Raw genomic sequence first — 12653 nt, forward strand, 5'->3', positions numbered from 1 at the left:
TTAATTGAACAATCCTCCGCCTTAAACACTGGTGTTTCCACATAGCTAGTGTGGAAGAGGAAGACATTATTTAAATTTTACAGAACTGTTTTAAGAAAGATTTTGATCAATTCCTTTTCAACTTAAAACCATTTTTGAAATGATTTACAGTATTCAAAAGGTATGTGTAGATGATTCCTAGCTTATGTTCCTCTAATCAGAAAAAAGCAACTCAAGTCTAAGGTGTAATTACTAGAGGATGCAGCCAAGGGAGACCTCTGCTTGGACATGCAGGTTTTTTTTTCCTTCGGTGTATAATTTTCCATCTGCCACAGCATGTCTAACTAATAAGGCTTTGAATCTAACTTCAAACCACATTTTGAACTATTTTTCACTATGCTACAAAAGTAAGAGTGACAGAATGGCTAGATAAGAATGTGTTTAAAAACAAAATTCACAGATGAGTTAATTTAGATGACTTAGAGATTCCCATCAAGGATGTTCACAAATGTAGGCAGTAGTTGTACACCCCTCAGCAGACCGGATATGATGGAAACTAAAGGTTTCCTTAAGGCAAGCACTCGACGACTAGTTTTCTGTTAATTCTTGCGTAAATCACATTCTGTATTCATACAAAAACAACTTAATGTTTTTTCTCTGACAACTGTACATATAGAAACAAATTTTCGATTGGACATGAACTTAAATTTGTGGAGGTGCTCCATGTCGCGTGACACTTAAAAAAAAAAGATTCCAGCTTTTATCTTCACAAACCCATGTGGGATTTCGGGCAGTGAGGGTGGACAGGACAAAAAGGCCAGCTACTCTGGGCAGCCAGCAGCAGTCTCTTCATCTTGAAGACCTCAGTAGGGGGCTCCTGGGATTCAGCTGCCCAGAGAGTTCAGGGCTACGCGGCGCAGGTTTCCTTTTCTTTCTCTTGGAAAGTCCACAAGAAGTTCTTAAATACTGTCCAGAGAGGCCTAGGGGTTTTGAGCCCCAACTTCTACCGACCCCTCCCACCCCCCCTCGAAGCTCCTCGCCTTGGTGGGCCAGAGTTCATGTTACTCCCTCTACCCCAGTTACTGCCACTCCGGCCCCCTCTAGAAGGGGTACCACTGCCTGGAGGGCCCCCAAAAGGTTCATCTCTGTGGTATCCATCATGGTGGTCTCCATCCAAGGAGCTGGAACGTCCGGACTTAGGCACTCTCTGAGAAGGTCCTGGGCCCCCTCGGCCTGAAATGAAACAGTGGTTTTACATGTGACTTTTATTTCAACTTTTTAATAACTCCTGGTACAAACGTTTACTCTGTGATAACAGACAGTGGAACATTTCTGGTTTTGTTTGTGTTTTAAACAGAGTTCTGAGAACAGTAACATGGTACTCAGAGCAGGGGAAGTCATGCCTCCACTTTCCCTTTTCTCCTTCCTGTCCCGGCTCGTGGCTGTGCCCCTCAGCATCAGCTAGACACAGTGTTCCCCACGGCTGAGATGGAGCCGCTGGGGAGCCCCTGCTGGAGGCCACAGACCGTGCTGGGCTGTGCCTACAGTCTATGAGAAGTGTACCTTCACCTTCCTATGCCACCACAGCTGTTCTGGGGGAAGGTTTGAAAAGCACTGACTTACTATTAGAAGCAAGTAAGAAATACAAGCTGCTGCTGATGTTAATTACAAGTGCTCTACAGAATAAGTATTTACTATGATTATCCTACAACTATATGGCACTTTTGATTTCTTGTTAAATAGCTAGATAAAATATTCCCTGAAAAACAAAAAACAAAAAGAGAAACACTAGCTTTTAGTGCTTCTCCCGGGGATAGTTTTAGTTGTTCCAGGATTAGACACACAAACCTCTAGGTATCATTACAATTCTAACTTTTAAAATTTTTTCCTGAGATGACAGCGTTTGGTCACATCTCCCATCGTGCACTATCAGAAAACTATTGCCAACTTTGTCTTAAATTTTTGAATGGAATCTGAATCCTGCTAAGACGAGGTGAGGAAAGATAGGAAGTTTGGCTTCTTTTCTTACAAAGCTCAGCCTAGGCCCCCTCATGGCAGCCTGGCAGAGAAGCTGTCAGTTAGGATGTCACTTCCACACTAGCCGTGTGGCCTCAGCCTGGGACCTACAAAGTGTGTCCTGAGTGCCCACCCCAGCCAGCAACAAAATGTGCGTGTGGGTGGGGACTGGTGACACGAAGTTATTTCTGAGGGTTTTGCACTTAGAAGAACCAAACTACCAAGAACAAAAGGCAGAACTCTGTAAAGCAGGAGGCAGGTGAACTGGAGTGGAGCACAGGCTGGGGCGCATGGGCACTCTTTCCAGCAGCCTCCAAGGTACACTCCTTGTCTATCAGCCCAGCCTCACCTGAGACCACAGCTGTAGTTAGCATTCAATAGCTACCACTCCTGGCTCAAAGTCAGTGCTGCCTCTATAAAATAAAGATCCAGAGTTTCAAGTGGCAGAAATAATCCACTGCCCCCCTGAGAAGAAAACCACTTCCAGACCATGTTCCCCAAAGTCTTTGTGACTCTGGCCACAAGCAGAGCTCCTTCTGGGTCCAAACTAAAAACAAAGGCACAGAACCTGAGAGAAGACAATCCTCCCTGCCATTGACAACAGCCCCGAGGGCTCAGAGCAGCCACTACCAGAGCACATCTGTCAATCAGAGCAAGAGTCTCACAGATCAGCAGAGAAAGTGCTGGGACATCTGAAAAAGAGCCGGAGTGGAAAAGTGAACAAACCAGGCACTCCTGGAAGCAAGTGGAGGAGACCTGTGCAGAGACTGAGCTTGCAGCCACCCACTGGCTGTACCACAACTGGGAACACGTACCTCTGCAGTCTAAGCCCTGGAGGGTAAAGGACCCCTAGTAGCCCAGTGGGGTGCCCCAGTAGGGACAGACACAACAGGCATACACTGGGATGGGGCTGCCGGGAACCCTGAAGCCTTCTTGGCAGGGCGGTAGCACCCGCAGCTCCCAAGCTGTAACCACCAGCCTCATTTACCTTTGCCTCCTCGATCCTCAGAAGGACCTCCTGGGGCATCCATTTCTCTGTGCTCAGAGGTTCCCGGCCCATCATGCCAGGGGCGCTTTCGGGGTGGTAAAGATGCCATGTCCATGCCTTGGAGAGAAGAGGACCGTTCTCTGCTAGCTGGGGAATGACCATCATGAGGGGGGTGATCAGGGCGCGGAGCATCACGGAAATGTTCATGTCCTGGCCCTAAAATAGGAAGCGCAGATCCACAAGGCTAAGAATCTGACAGTCTCATCGTATTTAAGTGCATTCATGCATGCTCAGCTGCTCAGTCATGTCCAATTCTTTGAGACCCCATGGACTGTAGCCCACCAGACTCCTCTATCCATGGGATTCTCCAGGCAAGAATACTGGAGTGGGTAGCCATAACCTTCTCCAGGGAATCTGCCCGACTCAGGGATCAACCCAGATCGCCTGCATTGCAGGTGGATTGTTCACCACTGAGCCACCAGGGAACCGCATATTAAAGTACCATATTAAAGTACAATGTGACCAAAAGAAGACAGAAATTATACTGTTAAGTGGCAACTTGAAAACAAACATTCATTTATGCAAGAAACATTTCCTAAATACCTGCCGTAGGCCAGTGACACCATTGAGTGCACAGAAAGGTCAAGATCAGGAATCAACATACCCCCTTAAATATTGGAAGGTCCAGAAAAGTGGTTCTCGGATTTTTTAGTTTCAGAATGTCTTCACACTCTTAAAAATTATTGAAGACCCCAAAGAGATTTCATGTATGAGAGTTCTAACATCTGCCGTGTTAGAAATTAAGACTGAGAAAACTTTAGTTCATTTAACTGTATTTTTCAAAAACAAAACTGTTCAGTGAAAAGAGTGGCATTTTGACAAATCTCTTTACTATCTGGCTCAGCAGGAGAAAGTCCCCACCTGCTCCTGCATTCAGTTCACACTGTGGGTTGAAGATAGGAAGACAACCCAGCCTCCCAGGGAGAAGTGAGCTGCTGAAGAGAGAACCCAGTGGATCCCTGGGAGAGTCCTCAAACCACACTCTGAGAACTGTCGGTCAGAGGACCCTAAGGCACAAGCCGCTCTACTGCCTTACCTGGCTCTCTATTTCCATCCCAGGCGTCTGGTTTCCGTCCTCCTTCAAAGCGAGGGAACTCATCAGGAGTGGGAAGCAAACCCTTCCTTCCTCCTACACAACGAATCAAAACACCACCACACTCACAGACTATTCCAGGTGTGCTCACAACCACCCAACTTCATCCCTGTCCTTCCCAGACCCACAGTTCTCAGCTTACCTCGTGGGGTACCCCGACCTCGACCTCTGAGATCTCTTCCTCGGGCTGTTTCGTCAGAAGCATCAAAATTCTCCTCTGGTCCAAAGTCTTCAGGCCCAGGAAAGCCATCTCTTCCTCTGGGGGGAGCACGGCCCTCATGTCTTGGGGGTGCTCCTCTTCGGAAGCTGTTAGGAAAAAACAGGATATCCAGCTAATGGAATACCTTGTAGGTCCAAGTTCATGTTTCAAAAAAGCCTAATTATTTGAGGAAATGTGATACAATGTTGACTGAGAGAAAAACAAAACAAAATTACGTATTTTTTAAAGTACCCATTTTACATTATGGCAGGTAAAAACGGGCAAGAGGGAAATGTACTAGAATGTGGGGTTACTTTAATTTTCGTTTAGGCTTTGAGGAATAACAGTGAGCATTTTTAAAGTGCTTATCTCATGCCAAGTGCTTTACAGTGTATTATTTCATTTGTTTTATCCCCACAACCACCTTATGAAAGTGACTCTATTCTACCCATGAGTATTTACACAGGACTCAGACAAGTCACGTCACACAGGTAAGTGTTGGGATTTGAACTCAGCCAGTCTTGACACTCAGTGCAGGCTCTTTACCTCTGCCTCCCAAATATTCTTCATTTTACCATTCACATTTTTATATATAAACATGACTTACACAATCAGAAAAGAAAGGGGGAGGGACAGAGATCATTAGACATCATGCCTACTCACTGTACTTGACTTGTTTGGGGGCATCTGTTCTGCCATCTGCCCTGGCCCACCTCTCTACTCAGGGGCAGGCATGGGGCCGTAACCTGCACCAATGGCCCCACCCACACCTGCCTGATGGACAGGAAGGCATCTGGTTTGTGGGTGGCTCACCACTGGCAAGCTGACAATCTCATGCCTGGGCTAGTGGACCATTTCACCACCTCTCAAGAATTCTGGAACTGGGGAACTAAGTGAGCCAGAAGTGCTACTGAAGCAGGGCCATTAATGAGGGGTGCCAGAGCTGCAGAAGCCTGTGAGGGAGCAGAAAGAGGGGCCTGCCGGTAGGAAAGGTGCATGAGCAACCAAGAGAGGCCACGGAAACAGGAGAAAGAGGCAGAGAGGGGCAAGGGCTTAGGGCCCACCAGGCCTTCTGCTTTTTCCTGAGTTTCCATTTGTTTATCTTATACTCCAACATTTTGAAAAATTTCATACTGAGCAACAAGTGCCCATACATTCTTCACCACAATTCACTAATCGGTTCTTAAGATTCTGCCACACAAACCTTGTCTTTTCACCATCTATTTACTAATTCACTTTCTAAGCCTTTTCAAAACCAGCTGTGACATAATGCTTCACCTCTTCATCCTTCAGTAGATTTCTTCTAAGGACTTTCTCCTACATAACACCACTACCATCATTCTAAATAACATGGAATAGTATTTAATACACAATCCAATTTTAACTTCTCTGTCCTCAAAATGTCCTTTATGGCTGTCTTTATAGTTTTCAATCATACACTGTTATTTAGTGGTCCCATCTCTTTGGTCTACTTTAATCTAGAACAGTCCCCGTCTTGTGTTTTATCTTTTGTGACCTTGACTTTTTCATTTTTATTGGAATAGACCTTGACATTTTTGAAGGGTCCATACAGGGGTTTTACATAACATTCCACAATTTGAATTCTTCTGATTTTCCCATAATTAGATTCAGGTAAAACGTTTCTGGTAAAACTTCTTAGACGTTCACAGTGATGCCAGTCTGTCTCACTGTTTAGGATGTAAAAGTGATATGGCAACCAAATTTCATTGTTGTAAAGGTCTTCTTTCTCCTTTGCAATTAAGTAATCTGTGGAGTGATACCTGAGCAGTGTGAAAATACACTGATTCTCCACAATCCTTTTATATGATGGCTTTCTGCATCCGCTGAGGATCCTTCCCTGAATTAATTATGACACTGGTTGCCTACAATAAGTGATTTTCTAAGTCCACATCTGTAACTTGCTGTTTTACTGTAAAAAGAGCTTTCCTTGTTTCACTCCACCATTCCAACTATCTCGGTGCGTTCTTAATACCTGTTTTGTAACTTAATGAGCCATGCTCCTGCAAGCCAAGGAGGGGTGCTCCAGGTGCTGGGAATTAACCACTTAGGGTGAGGGTGCAATTGACAAGGGGACAGAAGTGGAGCAGGAGTGTCAGCAGAGGGCGCTCCTCCCCCGAGGCAGATTCAGGGAGGCGGCCCCACACAGGGCAGGACTCTTCCCTTGTCCAGGCATCCATTATACAACTGCCCTGACTACCAAAGGACAGAGGGAATCTCATCTGCCCTACTTAGAAAATAGTTCCTGTTATGGACTAAATGTTTTTGTCCCCTCCACAAAATTCACATGCTGAAGCTCCGTCCCCCAAAGTGACTTTGGAAATGGACCTCTGAGAGCTACTTAGGTTAGATGAGGCTCTGCAGGTGGGGCCTCATGATGGGATATATGCTCTAATAAGAACAGATATCACAAAGGGCTTGCTCAGTCCCTTTCCATCATGCAAGGACAAGGGGAGATGGTGCCTGTCTGCAAGCCAGGAAGAAAAATCTCATCAGAAACCTACATTGCTGGGCCTTGATCTGGGACTTCTAGCCTCCAGGACTGTGAGAAAAATCGATTTCTGTTGTTGAAACCCCTCAGTCCTATGTGTTAGCTGAGTAGTCATCTGCTAATGAGCTGACTCCTCTAAAATATATCTCCCTCTATAACAGATTCATGTATTCAACAGTCACTGGGCACCCACAGGGCATCACCACTACTGCGCTAGGCTCTGAGGACCTCCCTTCAGGAATATGCCATGCTTCTGGGAGATAAAAGTGATCCTCCCTTCAGGAATATGCCATGCTTCTGGGAGATAAAAGTGATACACAGATAAATATATCACTTCATGTCGAGGACTGCTAAGTGCTCTGAGGAACATAAAGCAGAGGAAAGGGACGGGGGAAAGACCCAAGTGCAAACACCTAGGAGACTGTATTCCTGGCGAAGGAAAAAGCAAGCACAACATGAGCAGGACACGTCTGGCATGTCAGAAGAGGAGTACAAACTGTGGACAGCACGAGTGTCTAGGCGGGGGTCTCTCACTGACACATGAAACAGAAGACAAACTGAAACAGAGTAAAACCTGAAACTTTGCACAGACATAGAGATTCAAGAAATCAGTGAAAGTTTATGTTGGTGCCAAAGCCACTGGAAATGGGGCTCCTGCAGACATAAAAAGCCACTTCAAAGAGTGAATACTTGGATATCATTTAGTGAGCTCTTAAATCTCTTTATTAAAAATTCCCCTCCAAGAGCTGCTTCCCTTGACCCCTCCATTTTCCCCTCCCTGGATGTTTTATCAGCCACTCTTTTCTAACATGCCCATGAGAATGGAGATCACCGATCTTTACCTCAATTACCTACTAGCAACAACAACAGCGTGATGAGAAAAGACATGGGAGAGACGACTGTGGCAGGAGGACAGGGGTGCTGGGCAGCACAGCACGGCTCTGCAGCTGGATGGCCAGACCGGGAGCGGCTCTTACACGTGCCATCTGTGGGACCTTCCAAAGTCAAGCAACTGCTCTCTCAGTGGCATCCCTCACCTCTACAGGCTGACAGTAACACCTAAGCTCACGACTCATTGCAGCAATTGAATGAACTAACATCTGGCACACAGTAAATACTCAATTATTATCATTGATTATTTTGAGTCTCACTTGAGATTTCACTAATCATTGTTTTTTACTCCCTATTTCCTCTATTCATTTTTTTTACCCCAAACAAGTCAAGTGTCCAAGTCTGACCTCAGCCTATTTGAACAGCAAGATTATTCTTCAGCTTGATTGGGTTAAGATCTTTAAGCAATTACACAAAAACTATCTACTCAATAATCTGTTTATTTTCTGTCTAGATCTCTGTCTCATATTTCATCATTCTAACCAAGAGAACCTGGAGATTTCTATTCAAATCCAAGAAACTTTATAGTACACAGGCCTACCTATCTGATTAAAAGGACCAAGAAATAAGCAAAAAGGAAAAGATTTCTAAACTGCAGAGATAATAAAGAACCAAATAGACGTGAAAAGGCATATTATATTAGGTCTAAACACAAAACCTAGAGAGGGGAGGGCACTCTCCCCCCAGTGAAGGAGGAAAGAGATCCATGTGGACAGAACAGATGGGAAGCTCCAGGGAGGAGGACATGGACCCATACAGTGTCTGGCCCACCTTTCTTCTCTGCGCCCTCGGAACCGCGGGTCCTCAGGGTCCCGGGGGAAGCGGTCGTCTCCAGGTCTGCGGCCTTCCCAGGCCCCTGGGGGGCCCCGGGCTGCACCCCGGGCATCCCCCTCACTGAACTCCCTGTGGTCAGGGGGGAACGGAGGCCCAGGGCCCCCACGCCTCCACTTCTCTTCTTGTGGTAAAGGGCCTCCTCGCCCCTCAAATTCTCGTAACCGGTGGCCAAAGCGCTTGTCGGGGTGGAAGTCGTCTGGTCTGCTGAAGTCGTCAGGGAATTCGGGGTGAGGGCCGCGCCTATCAGGGGGACCCCTGCAGTCCTGGCTGCCCCGGAAAGGCCCCCTCTCGGGACCGTGCTCAGGGCCGCTGCTCTGCTCGTGCCGCCTCTCTGACATTGGGCCCATGTGATGGTTTGGAGGGCCGCGCGAATCACCTAAAGGAAACAAAACTGATGTTTACCTTGTCTTCCAGGAGTCCTGTCAACACAGGTCTGATTTTTAGCATCTTAAAATTTCAGAATGCGGTCTTTTATTGAGAGTGTTTTCCCTCCTTGGTTCCCAGCGTACTTAGGAGACAAAAGTCTCTAAGGCATCATATAATGAAAAGAACAAGGGATTGGGGGTATAGATTTCAACTTCATCAATTCACTGGCTAAGCAACTCAACAGCTGCAGTGCAGGCTCATTTAGAACACAAGAACATCACAGGTGTAAGGATAAGCCTCCCTTCCTGCCCCCATTCCTTCAGTGTTGCTGGGCCCACTGCTCCACAACTCCAGGGAACTCATGCTGAAGGTCGGCCAGGACGCCAAGTAGACGGAATTCATCTCTGCACTTGTGACAGCCTGCAAAGCCCACCACAGGGCCACTGGGCCCACGCTGCCCTGAGGTCTTTCCTTTAACTCCTAGTCCATCTAACTTGACTTGTTTACTGCTGCTTTGACTCTTAACAAAATCCTCTGTAGCGTATGTGGAAGCATGGGCCTCTCTGATAACTGCTGGGTGACCAAGCAGCCCTGCTGTACTTCAGTTTCAGGGTTTATATAACCACTTTTTCTGCATTCTTCATCTACAGTATCATCACCATTCTTCACAGACAGTGTTTGGAAATTAAAGATTTTTTAAATAAATATTTTAATATATGCTGTATAGTTACTGAATAAAAATGCAAAAAGACCAATTACACTTAGTTTATCTCCTAACTGTAAAAGGGTTTGTTTTCCTGGCTACTGAATAATGATGACCGCAGCCCATTGTAAATGTACCTCTCTTTTCTGTCAACATACAATTTAAATCAAATATTTAAGGTACATAGCAAAAGGGACACCATTGCTTCTAACTTCTAAAAATGTCACCCCTGCACTCTTCCCAGCAATAAAGACAAACTTCCTTTCCTTACGTCATAGTCGGTCATAATCCTTACCCTCCCCAAACCTTCCTCTTTCATTTTTATTCATTTCTCTTAGCCATTGCAATTCCTCTTCATCATTCAACATGGGTAAAAAACTTGGAAATTTCAGTATAAAAACACACCATGAGAAGTGTTTTTCTTCTAAAAACACCGTTAGACGAGTCTCCTCTCTTTAGCTTTCTCCATCCCCTCTGCCTTCTTTCCTTCCATTAAGCCAGTCCTCCTATGCTGAGGAAAAGTGTCTTCTAAGCTGCCTTTTTGTTCAAATACCTCAAGGCTCACTTCTTCCTGGTAAACAGCCCCTCACTTCCCAGTGTGATCCTGCAGCTAATGGCTCATTCTCTGACTTCAGGTACTTCAGAGTGGTGTGACCTCAGACACTGCAGACCTTTGACCTGAGGAAGCTGAACACATTCCATTTGGACTTACCCATGAATAACAATCCTCCCATTACCTCTACCTGCTTAAAAGTACCCTGGCTGCTCCAAGGAAAGAAACCCACCACTACAAATTAGAAGGGATGTGGCCGCCGGTGACGGGGCGGCGGCGCTGGTTAATCCAGTAGGGGATGGCAGGGCCACTTTCTCGGCTCCCCCTTCTCCCTTTGGTCCCTGGGAGGAGAAAGAGAGGAGGAAGAGGGAGTGGGGCGGGGGTTGGGGGGGAGTGAAGAGAAAAGGGGAAGAGCAAGGAGGAAAGGGAAGTAGGTGGAGACAGACACAGGTAGGGGAGAGGGAGAGAGGCAGGCTCTCAGTTTGCTGATGGCTGTACCTTGTGGGTAACAGACTTCTTTTCTCAGGGTCCCCAGATCCAGAGATTGGCTCTTGATGCTTTCTTTTTCCCTGGTGGTCACCACTTCCACATGGTAAGACTAAAAAAAACATTCTCCTAATTCTTTTACCTCTACCTTCCTATTTCTAACAACTCGCATAAATTCAAAACTAAGCTTTAAATTCCCAAAGTCCCACGCTGAATATGCTGACAAGGACCTTGCCTAACCTGATCAAATGGGGGCAGAACCCTCACATGTACTAAAAGGTGCTGTGGGCTTAGCCAATTACACCTGAAAAGGGGTCTCGTTCTCTGTAGTGATGCCTCCACGACATTCATGATTCTCTGGTGTGTTCCTCCGGGAAAAGGCACACTGAGCGTGCAACTCCATCCACCCACGTCCCTCCCAGCCCCACCCTTTAACTGCCTCCAGCCGCCGCCCCTCCCCACTGCACTCCTGGGAGAGCTGAACACCAAACGAGGCGCTGGCTCCTGCACGTGCCCCCTCTTGATACTTGAGGTTGATTCTTAGCTTCCACAGAGCCTACACTGACAGTTCTTAACTCTGTGCTTCTCATAGTATCCACAACCTGAGACACAACACACTGGAACACAGCTTTCTCCCTTTCAAAGGGTACAGAACAATGCAACCAGGAAACACTGTCTGACACAATTTGAGGGGGAGGTAGGGGTAGCATCAGCAACACTGCTAAAACGTCTGAACTCTTATCCCATCAAAAATTCAGAAACAGGCCAGTTTTCTGGCATGGTGAAAAGATGCACTTGCATCGGATTAACACAGGAACCACTCCCATTCCCAGGAGGACAAGGCTGGCTTGCAGCACAGGCCCTGCTCCCAGTGGCTGTCCAGGCGGTTTCACCGCCCGCCTCTGGTAGTGAGGAGTGGTGCCCTCTGGACAGGTCAGGCTAACCAAAGCAAGTCGATGAAAACAGCATAAGGCAAAGCTATGACCTGGACTGACTATGCTCTTATTTTTCCTAGAGGTTCAAATGATCACATTCTGTCAATTACTTACCAGTAAAACTATTGAAAAATTTACCCAAAGGAGGTAGAATATAATCTCTTATTCAGCCGAGCAGATATTTACCTTTGTTAGGGCCAGGTCCTTGTCCAGGGTTAAGAGGGGGGATGCGACCTTGTGCTCCCTGCTGCCCTAGTCCTGGTATCAGGGGTGGGGGGCCTGCATTCTGTCCTTCCTGAAAAGATGTGTTTAAAGCAGGGGTGTGAAATCAAAGGCTTATGCTTCATGAACAGCAATTTTATCATAATGTGACAAGATAAAAACACTAGGTTGCCGCAAATCTTCCAGCAATACATAAACAGCTAGCAGAACTGTCCTTACATCAGGGGAAAGAAGATACTTCTCTGACCATAATAAAAGGAAACACATATTTTAAACCTGCTGATAGGTTTATTTAAAGCTAGACCTTTAGTTGTAATCCCAAGCCAAAACCTCAATGGAAAGCCGGAAATCATAACATAAGAACAACACTCTGCACAGAGATGGAGTTTCTGGCAAAAGTAAAGACCTGGAGACCTTCCAGGACAGGTAAACTCTGCTCTTGCATCCATGACCCCTTTCCAGCTACAGAAAACAATTCATCCTCTCAAAAGGCTATGACCAGGTTTACGGGAGCAGGAGGGTAGGAGAGGGGCCCTGCTGAGCAGGGCGCTCACTCACTGCTCTCCTTTCACTGCTTCCCCCTACTGTCTCACTCCCCTGAGCCCAGCACCCACTGCTGGCTCGTGGGATCGTGGGCTCCGGGTTCTCACAGCTTCTGTCTGACATGCACTTGCTGCTCTGATCCTCGTAACCGCCCTGCTCTGCGGCCCCAGAGCTCAACCCTAGCTTGTTCCTAGTCCTAATGTTCTGTATTTTTACCTAGCCATTTCTAAATTCTGAATCCCCACACTGTCCAGTCATCTTGGATCTGGACTCTTG

The 12653-nt window shown here is 46.5% G+C and overlaps 1 protein-coding gene across 2 annotated transcripts in view; it reads right to left on the bottom strand.

Moving 5' to 3' along the window:
- Positions 577–12653, bottom strand: part of WDR33 (WD repeat domain 33) — a 114943-nt gene continuing 102866 nt past the window's right edge. The window contains exons 17-22 of one of the 2 annotated variants that reach the window (XM_005675840.3): positions 11799–11907; positions 8507–8945; positions 4279–4442; positions 4080–4172; positions 2984–3199; positions 577–1212 (exon numbers count right to left, since the gene is read on the bottom strand). In XM_005675840.3, coding sequence (XP_005675897.3) covers positions 983–1212; positions 2984–3199; positions 4080–4172; positions 4279–4442; positions 8507–8945; positions 11799–11907 — 1251 coding nt within the window. In that variant the 3' untranslated portion in view covers positions 577–982. Of the gene's footprint in view, positions 1213–2983; positions 3200–4079; positions 4173–4278; positions 4443–8506; positions 8946–10689; positions 10790–11798; positions 11908–12653 lie in introns of those variants that run through there. The other variant, XM_013967618.2, reaches the window with a different exon arrangement.

The sequence above is a fragment of the Capra hircus genome, chromosome 2, assembly GCF_001704415.2.
Source record: "Capra hircus breed San Clemente chromosome 2, ASM170441v1, whole genome shotgun sequence".
In the NCBI taxonomy this organism is placed as follows: Eukaryota; Metazoa; Chordata; class Mammalia; order Artiodactyla; family Bovidae; genus Capra; species Capra hircus.